Raw genomic sequence first — 23,076 nt, 5'->3', positions numbered from 1 at the left:
GAAAGTTAGGTCATACATTAGCTAAGAAATTGTTCTTTTCTAACACTGCGTATTTGCCTGGCCTATCATGGGGTAAGATTTTATAGGTTTGATTACCACTGTTGTGGGTTGTCGAAACTTCACTTCGCAGCTCCCACACGTCATATCACACACGCAATAGGCAAAAAGGCTTTTTAATTCAATTTATATGCTGTAACAAGCGCGGCATCTTTCACGTTTGTTTTCATTAAGGTAGACGCACGCCTTTACGTGTTGAAGATGTAAGGGAGACGTAAAAAGTTCATTACGGACGCGCCAATGTAGCACGAGATTCTCCCCTAGAAAGCCAGGAGCGACATAATCTGAGGCCGTGTGAATCCGGAATATAACAATTGTACATCGTTGATACTGCACGTCGTACAGGGCTTTTCGACGACTACCACGATGAGTGTATAGCACTTTGTTGCTGGAAACAACCCCGTTCGATTGGTTCGGTCATTTACTTGGCTAATTTTCAATCCGCGATATCCTTCAAACTTCTAATCGCGTAAGTATCGCTTCCGTCGCGCTACCTGGTTGGTGTAATATCCGTACGCGGTCAGGCTCTATATATACAGTATTTCCCGCTTCCATATCGTTCTAAGTACCTATTCGGTGGTTATTGAGCCATATAAAGCTGTTCTCTTTTTATAGCGTTGGCGCAATGATAATCTCTCGTGACGGAAACCTTTGCGACAAAAGGACCTTCTCGAACGTTCATTTCTACACTCTATGATATTTTTTTTTAATTTGGACATTGCTATACGATGATGTTGTCCAAAATATAACGCGATGACAAATTCTGCCAGCAGCAGCTGTAAAAGCACTCGTCAGGAGAGTTATTTTTTATGATGGTGCTTCTTTACTTGTTCTTTACCTTACGCTGCTTCACTATTTCTACTGACCTTATTTTAGCTTTTACTTTGTTCCTCTAAAATAGTCTTTCTTATGAACAACAGCAAACAAAGCTATGGGCTAGAGAGGAGTAAAAGGTGGAAGAAGCAGTTTGCGAAGCAAAACGCGTTCCCTTCAAGTGCTGGTACTGCTAAGCTATCCCACTTTTCTCAATCGTTTGCCCCCAGCAGGCCACCGCCGGTGCTAGCTACCTGCACTCAGTTTCTCATCCCTGAGCGGCATGCCCCGTTATCGCTCGACTTTAGAGCGCCTTTACTCTGTCGGCAGCGGCGTTCTCTGCCGACCCAACCGTCATTCACTTTTATCACCACACCGGTCAGTGGTCCATTTCGCTTGCGGGCCACCTGCCAGACCAACTGTAGTGGGGTATCGAATAAGGGCAGTAAGGGGATAGTGGCATAGCCGCTGCAACGACCGTGGTGACGACCCACGGCGACTATTGCGGCGCTGGTACTAGCTACTGGTCCTGCAGTCAACAGCGGCAGCAGTGGCGGTTGACTCAAATCACAACTGCGGCGCGGGAGGCAGCCGAGAAAGGGGAAGTGGCAAGGGTCCATTCAGGGGTCCTGCAAGGACCTGCAATCGGGAGCCGTCTCGGCCTTGGTCGCAGTAAAATGTCCTACTTGCCACCGCTGCCGCTGTACAATTGCCTCTGTCGTGGTCGTAGACCATTCAAAGCGCATCGCAAGGTCGTCACCAGACTATGGTTGCTCTGTGACTCGTTGTCTCGATCTATTTCTCGTTTCGTCTTTCGCCCCTCTCTGTAAAAACAAAGTATGTCCTCATCGTGTAGTCGTCGCCGAATCTCTCGCACTCAGTGCTGGGTCGGTTGGTCGGGCCAGTTCGGCCCGGACCCATCCAGTCTGCGAGCCTGCCCCGACTGCTTCCATGGCTAAGACTTCGCTAGCCATGAGGAATTTGAAAGACCCTCCTACGAGTAGCAGCAATCTGAGGACTGACTCGAAGGCGGTGGGGGAAATAGGGACTAGTGGTAAAACGGGGCATAGAGGCCAGGTTAGGAAACGTTAGGGGTTCGAAAGCCAGCTTTGACTGAACCAGCGGCCACTATGCCATGCCACACAATGCTTGCAAAAGCGTAGCTCGGCCAATTGGCCGTTGCCAGTCGAAACCGCTAACAATGGCAGCTGTTCGCTGTGGTCGTTATTATCGTTGTTGTTCCTGCTGCTGTTGCTGCTGTCATCGCAGTGGTCACTAGTTCTATTGCTGCCGCAGGCGCTGCCACTGCCGCGAAACAACATGAGCAACAGCACACAAGTAGCGAGGATAGAAAGAAGCGATGCGTGTGTTAGCACACGGTGATCTCATTGGCAGCAACTAGCAACTGAGTCAATAATGGCGAAGGCAACGATGCTACTGGGTGCTGGTAGTGCTTACTTTGACTGATTTGAGAAGCCTAGGCGAGGCTCTTTTCAAGACAGGCAACTTCGACCTGTACGGAGAAGACAGGCCAGTAGCTGGATAATCGACGGCGCTAAGCCCGCAAGAGACTGCTAGCGAGCCGTGACTCCGATCACCTATTTTGTCCCTCATAGTTCCGTATGATTTGACCTCCAGTCTAGACCCCCCACCGTGACCCTGCGTTCTACATACGACGACAAGAACACTCTGGCCACTCGAGACTCGGTGTCTATTGCCTCCTTTTTTTCGTCCTTCTGCTGCCCTTTTTCAGACTCGCACTCTGATCCGTACCGCTATGAGAGAACCTTAAGGGCTTGTGCTGTCGGGTTAGAGTTAGAAAGTGACGAGATGAGAGCGAAAGAGGAAACAGAGGCTGACGAAAGGGAAGATGGGGCAAATGTGGGGATCATAGTTGCTTGGTTACGGAATTATGATGGGGACGCTTTGTCTATGTTCACAAGCTCAGTTGGCGGCCCAGACGAGGCGGTCGCTATTATATAGTGTTTTCCAGCTGAAAACCGTACCACAAACAAGATTGTGTACATATACATTGTGTACTATACACAGATATGTATGTAACACATAGACGACTATGGCTAGTCCAGTGCGTACTCAGCGGCCAAAGGGTAGCCGGTCCTATGTAACATTTTAAACCAGCGGTGAAGAGTAGACCCTTTTCGCGGCCCTAAGCAGCCATAAGAAAAAAGATCGCGAGGAATAGAAGGAACGGAAAAGGTCGAGAAGGGACCTTCAGCGATCCGTCGCCTGATGAGCCCGTCGACTTACGATGATACTGCTAGACATCACCCGCGTTCCTTTCTTAGCATCTAATTTTCCTGCGGTATTCCCTTTGACGAATGACCGGCCGCTGGCCCTCTATAGCAGAAAAGCCGCCATGAGCAAGTACTAGTAATAAGTAACAGCTCATTATTTGTGTACACTTTCTGGTGACGTAATGCAGCAGATCACCGCTTCAGACATGCTCAGCCGACTCGACAGGACTACCGCCAGCGAGGCTGTAAACAGGCCCTGCGAAATGAGAATGGAAAACGGGTACAAGCTAACCGCATACCAAGAGTTTAAACTTCTCGTATTCGAATGACTGAGCGATTTGAATTTTGGTACCCATAGGCTACATCCACGACCGCCGATTCTCGTAGCTACTGCTGCTGCTGAGATGCGATGTTCACCTGCTGGTCTCGTCTAGTCACGCATCCTCACCTTTGTCAGTCCAGCTTCGTTATCTTCTCAAGTCCATACGCTCTTGTTCTTGCCTTATCCAACCCCATATCCATCCTGCCACCCTAATTTGCCATACCCTCTCATTCACTCTCAACGTTTAGAAACTAGCCATGAACATCGCCGTCACCAGCACTGCTCCAAATGGCCTTTCACCACAATTCACTTCGAATCGACGACAACGACAGTGTGTTCATTTCCCCGCTCTAGCGGCATCGCGGAATTCACCGTCGCTACTGTTACCACTGCTGCTCGCGACGAAACAAAAAGAGAACGTGACTGGCCAACCAACCGCTTGTTGCCTCCTTTCTCCCAGTTGTGTCCTGCCTTTTTCCAGCTAGACCCGTCTCTGGTAGGAGTTTTTCCGATGAGTTCTCCTAACCCGACAGACACAGGGGCTCCCCGAGAAGAAATGAGCGTCTAACGAACTAGTGCCCGCGTCTTTAAGAAGGTATCTCGTAGCCCGTCCTGCTACCATAGCCGCCACTGACGACACCTTTTGTGATGTCGGTATTTTGTCAGCGAAGTAACTCCAGTCAATTTTATTCTATTCCTATCCGACTACTTCTACCTCGTGTGGAACGCTCTTTGGAGCAGCCCTGCAAAGCAGCGGAACGCCGCCTCTCGTTCATTTGCTCGTCCTCTGTATGTGGCCTCTAAAAGCAGTGGCCCCCATTCCTTCAGTTTCATCTTCGACCTCTCTCAACTCTAACGGCACCCCTGCCTTACTCTGATTGGTCCCTTACAAGATCTCGCCATTGCATAGACATACATATATATATATATATCCTGGGCAAGAAACACGTACACGCAACAGCGCCACCGTTGACGACAAAAAACGGATCGGTGTAAAGAGAGCGTAAAGAATCAGCAACCGCTTGTTTTTCTCGCGGCCAAAACTTTATGGGGCGCCTTGTCTCTCAACTAAAAACGAACGTTACCGGTGATTACAGAAGTCAAACGATACCCATGACCATAGAAATTCCCTCGTTTCATCCGGATGTCACCAGTAGCAATGAGTGGCGTTGTTATCATCAACGTGATGATAACTGCCTTCGACGTCTTCGTTATTGCCGTTCTCGTCATTGTCAATAAATTGTAATAGACCAGTGTAATCAGCCGAATCAGCAGCGCGAAACGGGGTTGTTTTCCTTTTGTTATCTGGGATTTAGCTGATCAGCCCCACCGACTAACGCACTAGCTATCGACAACCATTGTGTTAGTATACTGTTCTGTTTCTCGAAGCATCTCGCCACGATGCGCTGCTGCTTGCTGTCGTGGATACAATGTGATGCTCAGTGTCTTTTGCTGTAGCCATGTGTCTTGTCCTGCTTGCCTCCGTCTTGTTCGCGTAGTCATCGCTGGTGATAGCTTCGTCGCCGTTGCCGCTACAAGGCTACTAGTACAAGGCTGGCAGTGGATTGACCCCTTGGGGCACCGTCTCACTCTCTTGGATCGGCCCGTGATGTCTAGGTCAGTCCAACACGACAGCCGTTAGAGGATTTGACTATTTTTAAAGGAAATCCACCAGAAAACGTAACCGGCAAGGGACTGAAAAGAACAATGTGTAGAGGTGCCTTCGTTCGCTGATAATAGTTCAGCAAAATTGCCGCTGCACCCAGTGCAACAGGCCAAGCGGTCAGCTGGCAACGGGCCTAACTCGCTGTCGGCGACTGCCGCCACTCTACTGTGTAAACCATGTAGCACAAAATAAGCACAATGGTGTTCCCCTGATATTATGATACCGCAAGGCTGGGTGGGTGAGCGTAAGGGACCAATGAGGGAAAAACAATTAGGTGACTGCAGGCATCAATCGCTGATCTAAGCGCTAAGAAAAGCAACCCAGGGCAAACGTCATTACCCACTATGGCCCCACCGCTACAGCTAGAAACAGAAAATCAACTGAGAATAAGCCAAGCGGCGCGAACCAACGGTCGTCGCCGGCAATGGACACAGCACAGATTATACAACACAACAAGGAGTAGTCGAGTGGAGGTATCATAGAGGCCAACTTCATTTAAAAACGATAAACCGCACGTTTGACCCTCTTCGGAAAAACAAATTTATCCTATTTCAAGTAGGATTAATATTTACAGGGAAAGGCCCATGTATTTTATGAGAAAATGAGGTGTCACCGGTAAGAAATACTTGAACAGTTCTCAGAGATAAAAGAAATTGTCAATGATATGGTTCGGTATTAAAGAGATAATAAATGAGGAAGAAGCTGCAGCTATGATCTGTGTGTGTTCGTTTTGGTGGAAACTGGTTGGATAGGGGTAATATTGTGACTTAGCAATATGTTCATCTTACACGAAGCGTGGGCTACATTGTACCACCTGTGTGAGTTTCCATTTTCGGCAACGTGTTACACGTTTTCGCCTGCTTTACATGAATCATGTATGGCCTGAATTCATGATCGTTATTTTCAGAGGTGCTCTTAGCATAAGCAGTGAGCACAATATATTATTTTTTACAATATGTTAGTAAAAAAAAGGACAATTTTCACATCTAATAGTGGCACATCCTGCTGATGCTTCTTCTCGCAGTTGCTCTACGAAATTCAAGGCCCGACGTGTCCACGCGTGGCGTGCTTTCTTGACGGCGATATCGACTTCACGGTGAGAATACTATACGGTATTCGATAATAGTTGACATTCGACACTTATTCTAATATGGTCGCATTATACGACTAATAAAATGTCTCCTAGATGTGTGCAGAATGTTTTAGTCGCGCTTTTAACACGTAGATTTCACGGTATAAATCCCACTATTCTTCATTTTACCTCTCTTCTTCTTCAAACTAATATGTATGAATTTGTGTATGCATTATAGATATACAGCTCTCTCTCTCTCTTTATACATATGTTTAGGTAAATCTTCATACGACTTTTCCTCTTCGCTCACAACGTATGACGTTGTCTGTTACGCCTACCCCAATAACGCTGTCCGTGAGCTATCTGCCCAATTCCCGTAGGCGAAAAATACGAGCTCTACGATTGTCTTGTGCACTATCAACATCATTCCAATACCGATTTCATTGGGAAGACCCTTCACGCCACTGCCACAAGCTTCACAGCGTTGCAACCGTTAGGCCCAACCATTTACTCACCAGCAAGTCCTCCCAATTCGCGGTTTCCGCAGCTGTGTCGCCACCACTATATAAGCCTGTTCGTCTGTTATCATTTTACTGCCCCTGCAGTAGGACCAACAGCCACAGCGTGACGTTTTCCTCAGCGAGCCTCACGACGGAACAGCGCCCAATAGTCGCACAATTCGAGACACTGAAAACATTAGCCTGACTCTCGATGCTCCTATCTATACAAAATTGATACTAACGATCCGAATCGATCCGGCGCATCATCTGGCCGAGTAAGATTCGCACAAATGCTGAGACAATATTGTTTCTGTTATATTTTTTTTTTTATTAACTCTGCACTCGATGGTGTGCTGTTCAGTTCTTTCCTTTTTCTATGTTTATATCTAGCATGTAAATATCTTATCTAGCATGTAAAAATACGATTGACAAAATAAAGTCGAAAGGGTAGGGGCCCATCCTATATTATGTCTGCCAGGTGATTCGCCACTGACCCCAGTCACCATCCAAAACGTGAATCTAGCAAGTAGTCTACCTACTACTACTTCTCTACTTTGTGCCTTTCGTTCCGCACTACCTCGATATTCCGTTAAGTCGCTGCAAACTACGCGCGTTTTTCATTTTGATCTTGCATCACATCAAGCGGGTGCTCCTTGGCTGTTCCTGCAGCTCTTTTTCGAGACAGCTAAAAAACCTAAGAATGAAGGCTTTTCTTTGCGAATGGTAGAGCCCCGCCTGCTTCTAAGGTCTGTAGGCTTTTATAGAAACCAATAGCTTCGTGAGCAATCCTTCCATTCTTTAGAGTCGTTTGGGCTATGGACTGTCTCGGCCAAATATCGCATGGCATCACCTTATCAAATAGAACAGGACGAGTTCTCATCGGTCTGTGGGTCTATAAACCAAAGAACGCTCGTTCGGCAAAGAAATAACTTCCTTTCTTTGACCCATTCCCTCTCGTACAACGAATTTGTTTTACGCGTCGAAAATTTAGCTGACCGGGCATCATCGAGCATCATTACCGTCGACTGCTGTTGTCCCCACCTCCTGCTTCCCAGGTTGAGACAAACACGATCAAAGCCGTGCGGGAAATTGGGGAGAAGGGAGTGCCTACTTCTGTTTTGCCGTTTTGGTTTGTGCGACGCCCCCGTCCAGCTTCCCACGGTCTACTATGTGTAGCTCTGGGTCCGAGAATTCCGAGGACACCCAGTTTTTACCATTCACACACCGTCGCATGCGTTCTCTTTTCGTCCCTTTGCGTCCCTACATTCTCTCACCCTCTTACCTTTTACTACTGATTATTTCGTTATTTATTATTTCTTTGTGTCTTTCGTTTCTTACAATTTTTACCATATCTCAAGTACCCTGCTTGCCGTGGGGACGACTAATGGGTGCTGAGGATTTGGCTTAATTTCGCTCAGCATTGTACAACTCCAGTAAAACTGTCAATACTAGGCGCGCTTTACATTTTGTGTTCGCAAAGGTTTGTAGATTCTAAGCTGAATTCTTATTTCCGTTGCAATTCCTGCTAACGATACTTACCAAAACGTCTATATATGCTCGGGGGTAGGAACGAACACTCATGTGGTATCGTGCTCTCCTCACGTGAGACGAGGACCAGATGAAGGCATGCAGCGCCGGCTGGAAAAACAGAACCGCAAAACAAGCTTTTCTCCTAGGTGCTTACTACTTGAATTTCGCGTTAAGTTCTGATAGGCTTAAAGGTTTTCCGCGGTACTCGCCAGTCGCGCAGAGGGTGACCCAACTGGTAGGTTCCAACATGTAAATCAGCTAGGAAACGTTGGAACAATGCGAGCTATTCATGCCAGATTCGTTAGCACTGATTCGTAACAGAAAAGCTCAACGTCCATGAGGTTTCCTTCGCCATCGTCCTACTGGACATATGTTGCGTTGTAGCTCTCCTTAGTACGATCCTGGAGAAAATTCGATGATGATCCGAGGAATGGAGGCAGATATAACACTTCTGATGGCGCTGGTAGGTGAAGGCGGTGTGTTGATGGGCTAATAATAGCTTTTGCTATCTTGTAAAATGGATGGCGCGTTGATGGAGATGGAATGAGCAAGGATAGGTCTAGCGGAATTGGACGAAATGAGTTTAAAACAACAGCCTTCTGATCTGACTCCTCCTGATCAAAAACGACAGACGGAAAAAAGGGTAAACAGGTGCTTTTCCTGTACCATTTATGAATCTTTTCCCTTCTCTGGCCTCCTTTTCGGTGGCGCCACATTTGACCGTTTTGGTAGCCGTTCTGGCCGCCAAATTCTGACGGCTCGGTCGGCTTTTTTTGATGCCATCATAAACAAGCAACGTCGACAAGACACATTTACTCTACGCTACTGATATTTCTTCAGTTGTCGATTGATGTAAGTATCTTATGACCTTCAAGTTCATGTATACCACTTCTATCCGTGTAGTTCTCACCGTTAATCGCCCCTATTTTCACCCCCTAAAATTTAAATGTAGGGGAGCAGTCCTTCGACGGTAAAAATTATTAGTTTTGGCTGCCGCGATAATTTCCTTCGGTACTTGACGAAAATCTTGTGCCTGCCACTAGTCCTGGTTTCGATAACCTTGCCTCTGCTTTTTAGCTAATATGAAAACTACGTCGGGTTTCAAGCCCATGGCTTATAAACTTCGTTCAATGTGGTAAAAAACGCTGGCCGGGAACCTCTATTTTGGAAAAGGCCAAAAAGGAATCGTAGTGTCACTATAGCAAACGCGCTTTGTCGTATAAAAGCCGAAGGTAGGAAAAGCATGTGACAGCGAGAATAAGCGGAAGTGGAAAATGGGAGCGACTGAACAGAAAAAAACGAGAAAAAAGGAAACACACAGCGATACTAATGTCCCTGATGATTACGATAATGGTAAGCGAAAAGAAGGTGGCAAAACGACGAAGGCGAAGAAGTGCCGCCGCACTTCAATGAAAAAGAGCGGCCATTCCTGGACTGAGGAACCTAATGAAGAACGAAGGTCGCCCCTGTATCTCTCCGAATCCCTTTCCAAGGGATATTTCTGTTGACTCGAAAAGGACATCAGATACAGCAACAGAAGTAGAAACAGCATCGATCATTTTCTCAGTGGACACAACGCTAACAAAGAAAGGCGTTGCATATCTGAAGGTGGTGGAATTCGGCCCAGGAGTCCGCCTGCTGTCGTGGACAGACAGATCGCCGGATAGAAGCCGCTGGGGTATAGGGAAGGCTACCCCATTTTTTTAACCTTCTCCATATACGTTAACTTATAGCCGTTTCGACAATTTACTTGTTTTTCTTTCTGACCGCCGTCTTCTACAATGTGACGAGTTGCGGCAATGTGGCAGAGTAAGAATGATAAGTTCGGATCCATTTACTACATCTGCTGCACTCTTGTAGGGCTATACATTGGACGACAAATGAAAAGCAGATCGTGTAAGAACAGAATTAACGGCACAGTATGACAGAAACGCGGAGTTTGATGAAGCTTATTTGTTATTATCGTGATGCTTTTAATTCTGTCCGGTTCAAGCCAATTATTGATAGTGTACTACGTAGAGAGAACCGTCCTATACAGTCGATAAGGGTTCCTTGAACACGCAAAGAACGCATGATACACAATATGTAAGTTGCTCCAATTAACCATAGCCATTGCCAGCAGACACATTTCGGACCATTTTTTCTCAACCAGAGCGGCAAAGTTCTTTTAGGTCTGCACGTCTTTATTCTATTTATAAAGTCAAAACTAAAAAGACATAGAAGAACAGTGACAGATAAAACTATAAATGCAACCATATCCACCCCAGCCGGGCCAATTAGTCCGCATACGGTGCTGTTTTCGCCTTAATGTATGGCGTTCTTCTCTTTGTAACGGTCGTTTTCATGTGCTGTATATATTCTCTTTAGCCCTGGCTCCCTTAGACTGAGACTTGACCACTTGATGTACATACAATATAGCAAGGGAGCAGCACAGGCCACCATAAATATAATGACTGACGTCGTTCTACGTCGTGGAAATATTCCACTTACGACGTCTACCGACGTCATTTTACCGTCAGACTCTCCGAGTTCTCTCAACCCCTTTGTCTCCGCCGCCCTCCCTTTGTACGATCTCATCAAAATGAGTAACTGATAATTCCACTCGAGTTTCCAGTTGTCAAACCAGAACAGACTTCTACCACGAGCAGAACTACATCAGGACACATTATCACTTAAAATATTATACTGCCGAAATTCAAATGTTCTGGGTGGCGGGTACTGACTGTATAGTACACAATAGAATAGTTAACATTATGGAAACATAACAAGATGCGTCACACCATGCGTCACTTCAGCGATTAGCAGATCTGGCACGGTGCAACACAGAGGCTTATGTCGCCTTTCGGATACTGGTTTATGAAAGTATTACTGCTGCGATTGCTACAGCTTCCTGGTCTTCAAGCCCAGCTTTACATTTTTTGTCCCCTGTGGCCCCACATTAAATTTTCAGCGATTTATTACGGAAACGGTAGCGTTCGTTCGGTAAAGAATTCGCACCTTTTCACTGCTCTACGGTCGAGGGACGTAACGTCTTATAACGCATAAATAGAGCGAGTCTACATGACTTACACCCATACGTCTAAAACAGCATAAAATAAAGCTTTTCTTTAGAATTCTAAGTAGCGACCATTTGTCGAGATACAGTATATCGCATGGTTCATCCTGTGGTAGCATATAATAAATTGCAAATATATGGTTGCAAATATAAAAAAAAATATTTACTTTAAAAATTACCATATATATATACAACCTAACAGCTAGACATCCTAACTTTTTTCCATTTTATACGAATACGTGGCGCAGATTTGTCATCGATCCAGTAAAAGGTTTCTCGAAATTGTCGGTAGTCCTCTATGATGTGAGAACCTATTATATAAAGGTACAATTGTGGAAGCCGATCTGGAATACGGTCCTACGCTGTAATCGATAAAATCGACGATTAGAAATGCGTAAGCGAAGGAAGGCATGAACGTCCAAAAACAATGTAGACCTAGCACATTCTCTCACACCGATTGACCGGCGCCCTTCTTGTCACGAACATTGTCCGGCGAACGGCAAACAACGTTGATTACCGTTGCCATGTATGGATCAATCCGGCAATCGGCCACCAAGCGGACCAAGCAGCACCAGCTAATAACGGCAGGTACCGTCATTGTCAGGTACAGGCGCTGCCGAATTGTTCAATGGGCAGTTTGACAAGGCCGATCGGAGTTGTCCCTTCTGATCTGAGTCGACCGAAGAAGCTTTTTGGATAGCTGGCTGGCTGAGGCAACTTTCTTTGAAACGTCCAATGTAGCGAAGAGAATAAACGGACAGAGGACCAAAAAAGGCCTTGCGGTCACAGGTCGCTAGACTTATTTGCCGCTTTTTCAGTGGCAACCACTCTGCTGTGGTAAACCTATGACTCTCGTTTCCTGTTTGGTTTCGCTGCCAGCATTATCTTCGTTGGAGAAGCCGGCCGGCCAGTCAGTCAGTCAGCCGATCGCATCGTAGGCGCCCCCGGTGTCAGGCGACATTTGAAAAATACCGTCTCATTTGATTGGACTCTTGGTCGGATATTGTTCGGGTGTGCGATGCAACGACTCGGAGCACTAGAAGCATCCGGCGGCTGATGTCTGCTAGCCCGCTCACGTAATATCTCAACATTTTGCGTCCAGTGCTTTTCCAAAAAGAAACGAGCAGTCCCTGCTAGCGTTGCTGCTATGGTTTCCTAGCTTGACTAGCCAATGAAGAGGTAGCAAGAAGAGAGGGGAAGGACGAGACCGTTTTTAGGCAGCCCAATGAATCTAAAGCGGAAACAGCAGCGATAGTTGCGGACGGACGGACGGACCATGACTCGTCGTCCTACTCAAGGGCAAAAATACCGGGCTGGAGTGGGAGTACAAGTGGAAGAGACACTCTGGCTAGCTGGAGGGTGGAGACCGCGGATTGTAGAAGATACGGAGTGTTTGGGAATTCTGAAGGATGATAAGCAGGGATATGTCAAAGTACAAAAGGACACCTGGAACCTGAGTCTTTAGGTATTTTCGGTAGAAAGCCGCGGCATGGGTTGTATGGTGGGTGGATAGCTTCGAAAGACCGTATTGATTGGCAATCACCTTCTATGCTTTTTTTAGGAAGCGCTGCCGCTATCTCTCACAGCTGAACAGTGGAGAGCACTGCCACTGGCTGTCCTCTACCCTCTCTGTCCGCCTGAGCTAGACTAGGCACAGTTGGTGGATGGCCTAACCGACTGACTCGATCGTCTTTTCGGCATTTTTCCCTATTCTTAGTCTCTATGGTGTTTTCTTTCTATCTCGGAAAATGAAGAACTGTCGGAAAAATGTCCCCGAAACAACCAGACAGGCAGAAAGATTCCAGGCAAACCAAGATTGCCTGTGAAGGCATTTTGGTTTCAGGCCGTAATGCGATGTATCGAAGTTTTCTCAACAGCGGTCAACCGAGAGGCTCTCCGCAATGTTCGTACAGCGCTATAGCCAGTCAGGTAACAGTCCCATTTCTTTACCTTACCTAGCACGCCTGAACGGTATTCCTGCTCTGCTTGTTCGTTAATAAAAAGCCTAGCTATAATCGACCGATCTGCCGATTCTACTGAACAAGTAATCACGGTAAATAAGATATCGCTAGAAAAGTACCTAATATTTAGGTCTCCTGAAGCTGTAGGCATGCAACCCGGAGGACACACGTGTCGGACACGGATACAAGTAATAGGTTGTCAAGTCAGCAATAGTGGATCCACTGAAACTGGATATAACCATACATCTGGTATTATTCCCTCTGTTAAAGTATATTAATAAAGGAGATGACGGAGTTCTATCCAGCAGGTTGTCTACTGTCTTTCCTATGCAGAGAAATACAGCCTCCGACACTGCTGGCAGCAGGGCTGGCTTAGCGGAGACGACGGCGTAGGAGACTTAAGAACGTACGTACTCAAGATACGATGGTTACTCAAGATACGATGGTTTATACCGGCAATCGACATTGGCTCGCCTCAATTATCGCCACCATCGGTATGGCTGCGTCAAGTCGACCCCGTCAACCACCCTAACTCCACCAGGCCAATCCAATAAGGACTCGTTGTTGCTCCTTTGATGCAGTTGGCGGTTACCGCTTGTGGTTGCGACTGGTGGGCACTGTCTCTACTGTGTCTCCACTGTTGGCAAGCGATATCGTCCACGGCGAATAGCCATTTATGGCTAAAGGGTGAGCCGTCGGCCTGATCGAATGGCTTGGCCACTAAACAGACAACAATAGCTAGAACTTGGCCACAGTCCTAAAGACGGGAGGGGAAGAGGCCAGGCGTGCGTGTCATGTCGAAAATTCAGTATTCCTCTTAGTGCCTCTCACCAACCAGAGTTAATTGCCCTTTCAGTGTCATATGCGCGTGATACGATCGCCGTCGCAAAATGTAACGCATGTACCAGAGCAACCCCCCGGTTTGCTACTGTTGTTACTGATGATGTCCTTCGTAAGACTGGGTTTCTTCATAATTCTTCTCGCTTTAGAGTTCGAATTTTCGTGTTCCCAAGAAGAAATGAAAAAAACTGATAATACCGCTTCGGACCGCATTCTAAAGAAGACTATAGCGAGTAAGAGTGTTCGTTTTCAATGGACATAGCAGCTAGCCCATAGCACGTCGACAGTTTTGGACGCCTAAGTGACACTAATAATACGACTACTTCAGCTACGCTAAGGAGCGAAGTCGCTAATGTCAATGTCTCTCGTATAGATCAATGAATTTGCGTGTCTCTGCCAAATGTGACACCAGGCGTCCCAATCTAAGCGGGTACTGATGTTTCTATACGTTAAGCGTATACATTTCGGATCGAGAAAGAGGCTTCATCTATTCAACGCGTTACCAACAAAGAAAAGCAGAAAAAAGACGACTCAACGATGAAGTCGATACATTACCACTATGGTTAGCAGGAGTGGCACACATCGAGTGAAAGGCGTTTGCTTATTTTCGCTATCCCGATTCCGACACGCAGGACAAAATAAGAATGGGGCGCACGGTACGTCAAAACGCTACAGTTTTTTTTCTTTCCTTTCCAAAGCATTAACACGAACTGATAGAAGGAAAATACACAGTAGCCTCAGGCAGAAAGAAGGCTCCACCAGCGCCTTTCTAGGAGCATCGGTCGGCGACGGTAGACCAAACAGAAGAAAATGGCTGTGCTGCCCTATCACGTCTATATGCGCTCTTCCTTTTCTTTTAATGTCCTGAATCCAAGAATCTGACTCCGTCTTCAACCACTGCAGCCGTGCAGCCTGACAGTTCCTTTCTGAGTTCCTTTCCCTTACCGAAGCTGCTTCACTGGCAGCGGTAGAGCAATGCCAGAAGTTACCTGCACGAGCATCCCCCATTGATTAACGGCTTTTGGTATCCAACGTTCCATTCTCAGAATACATTTGTTCTCTTCTAGAAGCTTCAATAGCACATGCTGCTATTGAGCCAGGCAGCTAGTCAACCATGTCCCCATGCTACTATTCCCTCATGTCCTCTCTTCTCCATAGGTAACGTAGTAAACGATGGGGGAATTGTTTGCTCTTACTTGGGCCTTGGACCTGAAGCTACTGTAAGATGGCTCCCTTGTCTTCTCTTGCAACAGGGAAGCAATGACTGCACCCAGTTTGTTCTATGAACAACCTATAGAAACTTACTTTGAACAGTCAGCTAAGCCAAGTCAAGCACTGGCAGTAATAATAGTACGAGCTTAGTAAGAGGGCAATGCCGGAAATCCGTCTGCTCGTCAGGCTTTACCTTTCTTTTTCCACCAAGGCGCCGCCTTCTCTTGAACCGGACATTTGGTTCGTCTAAACGCCGAATGAGACGGAAACACACGCGCACAAATATAGACAGGGATGTATAATGGGAACAGAGATACGGCAGACGAAGTTAAGTCGACTGAGCGGTTGCCACTCATCAACATTCACTTCTAGACGGCCGGGGCAAGTGTAGAGGGGGGAATTTCTCGTAGGTGGTAGTAGACGGCTTGTGTCTTTAGCTACTCCGCCTATATCCGTCAACTGCCGTTCAAAGTCCCCGCGGTGTTGGCCTTTTCTAGCTCCTTCACCGTCCTTTCCTGTCGGGAAATACCTACCGTACACTTTGTCACGACGCACAGAACTGGTTAGAAGGCCGCTGCTTCGTTATATATATATTATATGATGCGACCCAGTATGCCATCCGACGCTGTATACCACCTATTAGTTGATCGACCGCGTGCGCAATATTCCGTAAGACTACCCTATTATTTGCGCTAGTATGAATATTTAAACGCAGACGTTTGAACTGTGCACACCATCTAACCATCAATCACAGGAGCGGGTAGATCGGTTCCATCAACATCGAATAGATATGATTCTGGCAAAGCCGTGCAAATCTAAGTAGGTTAAATCAACCATTATCCCCGCCGCGGTTTACTCGTCATGTCTTTTATGAGGAAGCAGTGACACCTCACAGATTTTGTGAGACTAGAACGCTCTTCCCTTTTCTTCGAGGAAGACTTCGTTTGGTAGCCAGTAGCTCGCCGGTGTCACTTTCCGAAAAGCTTCTCAAAATGGGCCCAGGGGAGTAGGGCACTAACTGGGTGAAGACAGTTGAGTGGAGGACGGCGGTTCTCGTCAATACTTGTTAGCGCGTGCTCAACGCCACTGTGCGAAGATTTCCATTCCTTCTGCAGTTGTTGCCTTGCGCCCACCGCCATTACTGCTGAGCTTCTGGCAAGATAGCACCCAAATGCCTTCCGACGATAGAGCTTTTCGAGTGAATATGGAACGAGTGCGTCGTAGACGCTCATCTTTGTTGCCAGCCAACCATGCAACGAAAACGTCTATGAGTATACAGCCCATCCCATCCTCTTGTGCCTTCTCATATCGAGCGTCATTCGTTCGTGCTTCCTTCGCGATCCACAGATGGCGCCGATTCTTTCGTTCTACAGCTTCACCGACGGTTTGGCCAGCCCGCATAGCCGCAATTGACTACCTCACCACTGCCTCTAGCATCAGCAGCAGCTTTTGAGCCAACAGCTACTCCTCGCTCCTCGCTTTCTGTCTCGTTCCCATTCTTGCCAGCTCCTCCTCTCTGTTTCTACCTCACTCTTGGCCTTTCTATGTCTATTCGCATCTGCTGGCATCGTTTCCTCTATTTGTCGCTCAGATAATAGCGGCTTCCCTTGACTCGGTAGACGCGTCATCGTTACCGCTGCTGGTGTCGGCAATTGGAATGACAACGCTCGGAACCTATATAAAGGAAATAAACGTCCGCCTCACTGTCTCCACGAAAAGCTGTGACACGTTGCCGAACTGCAACAGACATGCTAGGAGCTGGAGTCGGAAAAACTAATCGATTCATATTCTCTGCTTCGGCCTCATGGAACTTTTTACAGCTGTGTATCCGATTTATAATATCAATTGCATTGTGCCGGGAGCCTGTCGACAAACTAAACTTCTCTATTTTATGTTTTGCAAGTGATTCGTATGGGAAATGTTCCTGCCACGGACTTAATAAATAGAAAAAATTGCGTCCTTGAATCCGACTCTCTAATGAAGGAGAAGGAGAAATAATTATTAGCTCATTTGCTGGTAGCAGGGTCCATACGCGCATATTATAAAACGCGCCAGACCTGTGCACCGCTTTCCTTTGTGTCGGGGTCCATCAGAAAATTCTGCGCCTAGCTTTCTTTCTGACAACCCAGTCATGCGGAGCAGGACCGGTAGCAACAGCAGCACGTTAACAATGAATCGATCTTAACTAAAATCCATCGGGTCCGGTACTTTGTTCCTGTTCGCAATTGCGTCGATGGCCGGGAGAATTTCGTTACAAGTTCAACCTATTGCCTAACCTTTTGCTCTTCCCATTTGCTTATTCGACGCAAAGGAGGTATTTGTTTTTTAGAAGCCTTGCTTACTCTGAGCTTCGGCTGCTGTCGCCGTCCTCCAACAGGAGTCAAGTCTAAAAGTGGCAAGATACACATTCGATCGAAGGCTTCTTCAACGATCTTCTCCACACGATAACTTCCTCGACACTGTATGAATGAAGCACTGTATGAACGATGTTGTGCTACTCCTCGATTTAAGATTCCCGCTTCGCAGACAGCCATTCAAATTTCGGACCTCGAGCAACAACAGTAGGATAGACCAGCGAAATAGGAAATTTACAATCAGCCGCAACTTCGGCCACACAAATCCTCAGCTTTCATGGTACGATCTAGTAAGACGGGTCTCCAACTACGTGTTTCTCTATTTCCATTATAAACATGTAGACAATATAATTTAGGCGAAGAAGAGTAGCATACAAAAAAACGAAATTGTATGTAAAAAAACTCCTACCTTTTAGTTTTTTCATTCGCACACGTCTTACAACTTGCAAAACAGGTATAAGACCTTCAGCAGAAAACAGTGTATATATAGAGAGTGCAGATTTACACTCGGTTCGTGTGCTGCTGTCGAGAACGGTAGCTTTAACAATTTTATTGTATTAAACTGCGCCGAATATAAACAATCTAGATATATGAAAGACGCGTACAATCAACTAATACTAATAAGTATATTGTAGACGCGTAGGAACCCAGGGATAGAAAGAATTACGTATGTATTGATGTGCTAAGTTAACTTATTGGAGACAAGTTATCTTGCTAACAGCCGTGCTCAAATTCTGATAGGATATGTTTTTTGTTTAGCCAGTTAATTGAAGCATTCATTTAAGTTTGCGACAACGATTTCTTTCAGATAACGGACCCAACTGGTATGGAAGTGGGACGGGTTAGTAAAGAATGGGATAACCTACCCAAGGAGCTATTGGCCACATCGGACAACTTCGGAGTCGCCTTTCCCGAGGATATTCCAGCAACTCATAAAGCTCTTCTTATCGGTGTCGCCTTTATTCTCGTAAGTATGGCTTCAACTGATAGAAGGCTAATGTTAGTCGCCTCATTTGGCCATCACATCGCGCCTCTTACGCAATGCTATGGCACATTTTTTTCTAGTAATGATTGTCGCCGTCATAGTTGGAAGGGGGAACGTTTTTCGCGGTGATGTTTACGCGTCCTATCTCCCTTGCTTCGTAGCCATCGTAGAATGGCAATTATCTAATTTAATTGATAATAATAATCTTAGCTTCGTAATAATAGACGTCATACGTCGATGTTTCTTCTTTGGTTGTACGAGTTGAAAATGGAATTCCGCTTATAGCACCCCAGTATCGGCATTACACATTGTTACTGCTGCGGCTTCCACAGGACTATCTGTTCATTCTTAGGAATGATAAATTCTACAACTGACAGCTAAACAACATCGTTGGTTTTGGATATCGGCCGTAGCTGAACCCGGAGTCTTTGATGTCTTGCAACTGAGCTTTGTTGGCATGTCTACCCAGGCCCGTCCGCCTCTCCGTACAATTTCCGGTTCATAAGAATAATGATTTAGATGGCCCCTTTAGCAACGAGACGATTCAATAGCTGCACGTAATATATCTAGCCATGAGGGCTCAACTCTTCTAGTAACTGATTTACGGCCTTTCTTTGTTAGACGTGCGAAGCAGCCACAGACCCCCGCTGACTTCCCTCCAATATTTCGTCTGTACTTTAGACCGGGAAGACAGACCCAGTCGCTCTATTTTTCTTGGTCACACATTTTGACATGCGCAAGTTCCCCCACTGTCTCTTCCTTAATTCAGCAGCTCCGAGTAACTACTTGACTTAATTAACATGCTGGGGCACGCAGGGCAGTGTTCATTTAGTGACTAAGAGATGTTCATTCAATATAATTGTCCAGCAATCGTATGCATATATAGTTATACGTCACACTAAATGAGGTAATAAAACTTATGCGAATGTATGTGGCAACTAGCAACGTTGTGAAGTTCATACATGCTTGTGTTTTCTCGTGACATGAGACTTACTTGAAGTATTAAACTTTCGAAAATTGTGCAGTATCAAAATGGCCGTTCAATACTACGGCGGTCTTGCGCCACGTATTGTCAACGATTGCAGATCTTTGAGGTTAGCACTATCTTTCGGTGGCTAAACGTAGCCAAAATTTAGACAAGAAAAATAATAGCGTCGTGACCAATATTTGGATAACAAAACAAAAATTTTTAGAAATTCTCTTGGTCCTTCCAACAAATGCATTGTTATAAAGTTCTATCAATAGTATTGTGGAACGTTCGTTAACAACTCATACAATCTTGCGCAGGTGTTCCAAGCCGCCAACTGTTAGACTCTTTATGCCATTGTTTTGTGAACGCAGTACGGTGGCCCGCGCGAGCTCACGACAACGACACTAAGAATAATAACTTCGATTTAATAATATCGTAACGGGCTCAATAAATCCGAAAATTGTCCGTTCCTGTCGTTGCGGCGCATACAATATTACGCTACCTGACCATCTCTCTTTATACGAACACTGAGCTTGCATAAGTACCACTCTTGCTTGCTTTTCTGAAAATTAAGCTATGTATCACCAAATCTAGGAGCAATACACACACGATGTACTTGCGATTGCACTCCGTGACCACCTTGGCAGCATCCGATGGTCAAGTGCAAGCTTTTATCATCGACGGATCTGGTTAGCGTTCAACTACGTGGTCACATACATTAATTTGCGTTGAGTTCAACCATCGATTCAAGGGCGCTAGAGCTAACTCACTTAGGCCATGTACAAGGCCCGTTTGCTGTAGCGGACTGCTCGCTCACTTCGTTGCAGTCGCTTAATCCTTATGTTTGCTGGCTATTACAACGCCGCTGGACTCAGCGTAGATTTGCTACAGATACCATCGGCTCCCTCTATGAGCTCTCAAAATAACAGTAAAAACCTAATTGCGTTGCCGCAATTGCCTGATGTGGCCTCTTTCTCAGGGCCACTCAGCTGTAATCCACTGAACGGAGAGATGGCCGTTATACCTTTTTCTTTTTCGAGTCGCCATCTACCCAGAAAAATTCCAGGTTAGTGTAGTGTTATACTGTGCATGCGCCAATTGTCGAACTACTACATATGTACGTATCGCGTACATATGTGTGACAATGTGAAGTTCCGCCACCCGCCCATTCTGCCGTAACACAAAAGGTTGCAAAAAACTCGAAGATGTGATTCTGTCCCTTGCGTAAACTACACTTTGACCTACCCAATGTTAAAAGTAAAAAACCGGTATCAGCCACTATTATCAACTAGATTAAACCTTTAGCAGATTCGCTAAACACTCTGGCTGGCTAGAGACTCATCTCGAATTCCCGTTTCTAGTTACTTGAAGATGATCAAATCAATTCTGGAAAACTCCTAAGTGTTTACACATTCAACCGGCCAAACAACGACCATCTAGTCTTTACGTGTTCCCCAGGGAGTAAGCATGCAGGCGTTATAGCTTGCACGAAAGCTGCATGCAAGGCTGTTCAGGCTACCTTCTAGTCCTGTATTGTAACGGCTAAACCACACCCAAATGAGGCAGGATGCAAGGACGACTGCAAAAAGAGCAAAGTAGAATACGAAAAGGAGCTAAATCGAAAGACGCCGTTGGGGATTGAATACATAGAAGAGACAGAAAAAGAATGGCTGGTCTTCCTTACCTCTAGCATCCTCTCAACCGCCCCTCACCCCTGAATCGACATAACGATGGATCATGAGGGAAAGGCTCTAGGCTCTTTTGGGGTTGTCTTGCAGGACAGGCAGACATCACATTGCTTGAGCCCGCTCTTATACCGTCGCAACAGCAAAAGCAGCAGCGGCGGCACCACCGCTGACTTCTGCATGTCTGTTGCCTAGGCTGCTCCTCCTACAGACTGGAGGCGTCCTGGGCATCTTTTCGCATACATACAGGCCCGCATTCACACTCGCATGTTCAGCACTTCTGGGTCGCGTTCTTCCTTTCCGTGTCCTTCCACCCAGGGCCCAGTTTCAAGCCCGAGGCGTCTACATGCTCGCTCCTGGTTGGCTCGGCATTTCAGCCGTTTTTTTTCGTTGCTTTCATCCTCCCTCGGCTAGCTACGTCCGTAAGCCGAGGGAGGGTGAACGCAAGTACCTTGCTACTGCTACTTGAATGGACGATAAAGAAGCATATTACTACCGCTGCAGCCGCACCAGCTTGAACGCTCACCATTGGTGGCAATTAGATCCTCCTTCTTGCTCCGTCCGGGCGAACGAGCCGTGAACTCCCTCCCCCCTCCCCCTCCCCGCATATCTTTAGCCAACTTTTTCTTCTTCATCGCACAGTTACGTCCTGTATAGTGGTCCGCACAGTTTCGTCCAACGGAGACCAATCCCAGCTGGCTGGCCCTTCTGGGTTGGTTCTGAAGACAGAGAGAAGGGGAAGGACGAGTTTGGCCGCATACAAGCGGCAGCTTCATAAGAAGTACAGCGAATAGAAGGTAAGCCATTACCAGCTACCGTCGGCGGGAGCACCAAGAGTAAGCTGAGTCGCGTTGCATTAGCTGGCTACGTCTGCGGAGGGTAAGTAAAGCGACCTGGACGGGAAGCCAGGAGATTCGAGAAAAAGCCGCCTGTAAGTGAGAAAAAGGAAGACAAAGCAAAGAACGAGAAAGGCGAGATAAGAAAGAAAAGAAGATTTCAAACTAGTAATTTTCCCAACGCCCTCTTCACATGTTTACCCCTTCCTTTCTCCTCCCAGAGCAGCGCATAGCCATCCGCTCTCGTTTAGCCTGGTCCCATAGGGCGTCAAGAGGCACTCACCATTCCATACCGATGCCTCCACTGTCTCGGACTTATTGGCATGTATTGGCATCCCACATCGCGGTTCCTTCAAGCCATTTCTCGTTGCCTCGTTGTTCAGGGGATTTCTTGCATTTGCGTCGCCAGAGGAACAAGTCGAGCAGAGAGATAAGCGGAGGAGGCCCGTCTGACGGTTGGTACAAAGAGGCAGGGGCGGGCAAGCAGCCGATTAGCGAGACTTGATAAAGGCAGCTTGCAACCTGCTTGCTTACGACTACAACTACCACTACGACCGCTGTACCGGCCCTAAACCATGTGTCCGGAGAGTCTAGGCAATCCGTGTGAATAACGCGCGTTGAAGCAGTCTTCCGGTAGAGATTCCGCCACCCACCTTTCGGCCTGTTCGGTTAGGCCCAAGGGCGTCTCTGTGCACGACGGACTGCCGCTTATTTGAGGGTCTTGCCGAACAGAGAAGAGCAAAACGGAATTGATCAAGTCGAGCCGAGTCAAGTCGGCTCTCCTCCATCTAGAATCAGCGACGGTATGACACTTGCAGCCACATGGGAGCCACAGACCGACTGACCCCATATATACAAGCAATGAAAGCTGGTAGAAGAAGAGCCGTTTTCTCTCTACGATAAAATGGCTGACCGAACCAACGGTCCCTGCCGCTGCTAATGCTACCGCCACTTGTGTTGCTA

At 46.7% G+C, this 23,076-nt stretch overlaps 2 protein-coding genes across 17 annotated transcripts in view; one reads left to right on the top strand and one right to left on the bottom strand.

The window, feature by feature from the left end:
- The window catches only part of GlnRS (Glutaminyl-tRNA synthetase), a 93,970-nt gene that overhangs the window by 42,357 nt on the left and 28,537 nt on the right, over nt 1–23,076 (bottom strand). For 2 of the 3 annotated variants that reach the window (XM_086988041.1, XM_086988040.1), the window contains one exon: nt 8,225–8,323. The exons of the other annotated variant lie outside the window; for it this stretch is intronic. In XM_086988041.1, coding sequence (XP_086844167.1) covers nt 8,225–8,323 — 99 coding nt within the window. The remainder of the gene's footprint in view (nt 1–8,224; nt 8,324–23,076) is intronic. 3 annotated transcript variants of the gene reach the window in all.
- Nucleotides 1–23,076, top strand: part of LOC111249159 (uncharacterized) — a 72,650-nt gene that overhangs the window by 22,202 nt on the left and 27,372 nt on the right. For 8 of the 14 annotated variants that reach the window (XR_015327074.1, XR_015327072.1, XR_015327073.1 and 5 more), the window contains 2 exons: nt 6,138–6,209; nt 18,446–18,604. Coding sequence is in view for 7 of the 14 variants with exons in the window: in XM_022802655.2 (XP_022658390.1) it covers nt 6,138–6,209; nt 18,446–18,604 (231 nt within the window). In the remaining 7 variants the exon portion in view is untranslated. Of the gene's footprint in view, nt 1–231; nt 527–6,137; nt 6,214–18,445; nt 18,605–18,954; nt 19,584–23,076 lie in introns of those variants that run through there. The other 6 variants (XM_086988043.1, XM_086988045.1, XM_022802654.2 and 3 more) reach the window with 4 other exon arrangements.

The sequence above is a fragment of the Varroa destructor genome, unplaced genomic scaffold (assembly GCF_002443255.2).
Source record: "Varroa destructor unplaced genomic scaffold, Vdes_3.0 BEIS01000004.1, whole genome shotgun sequence".
Classification (NCBI taxonomy): domain Eukaryota; kingdom Metazoa; phylum Arthropoda; class Arachnida; order Mesostigmata; family Varroidae; genus Varroa; species Varroa destructor.
Note: the sequence above shows the minus strand (reverse complement) of the source record. Positions and strands in the feature narration are given on the sequence as shown.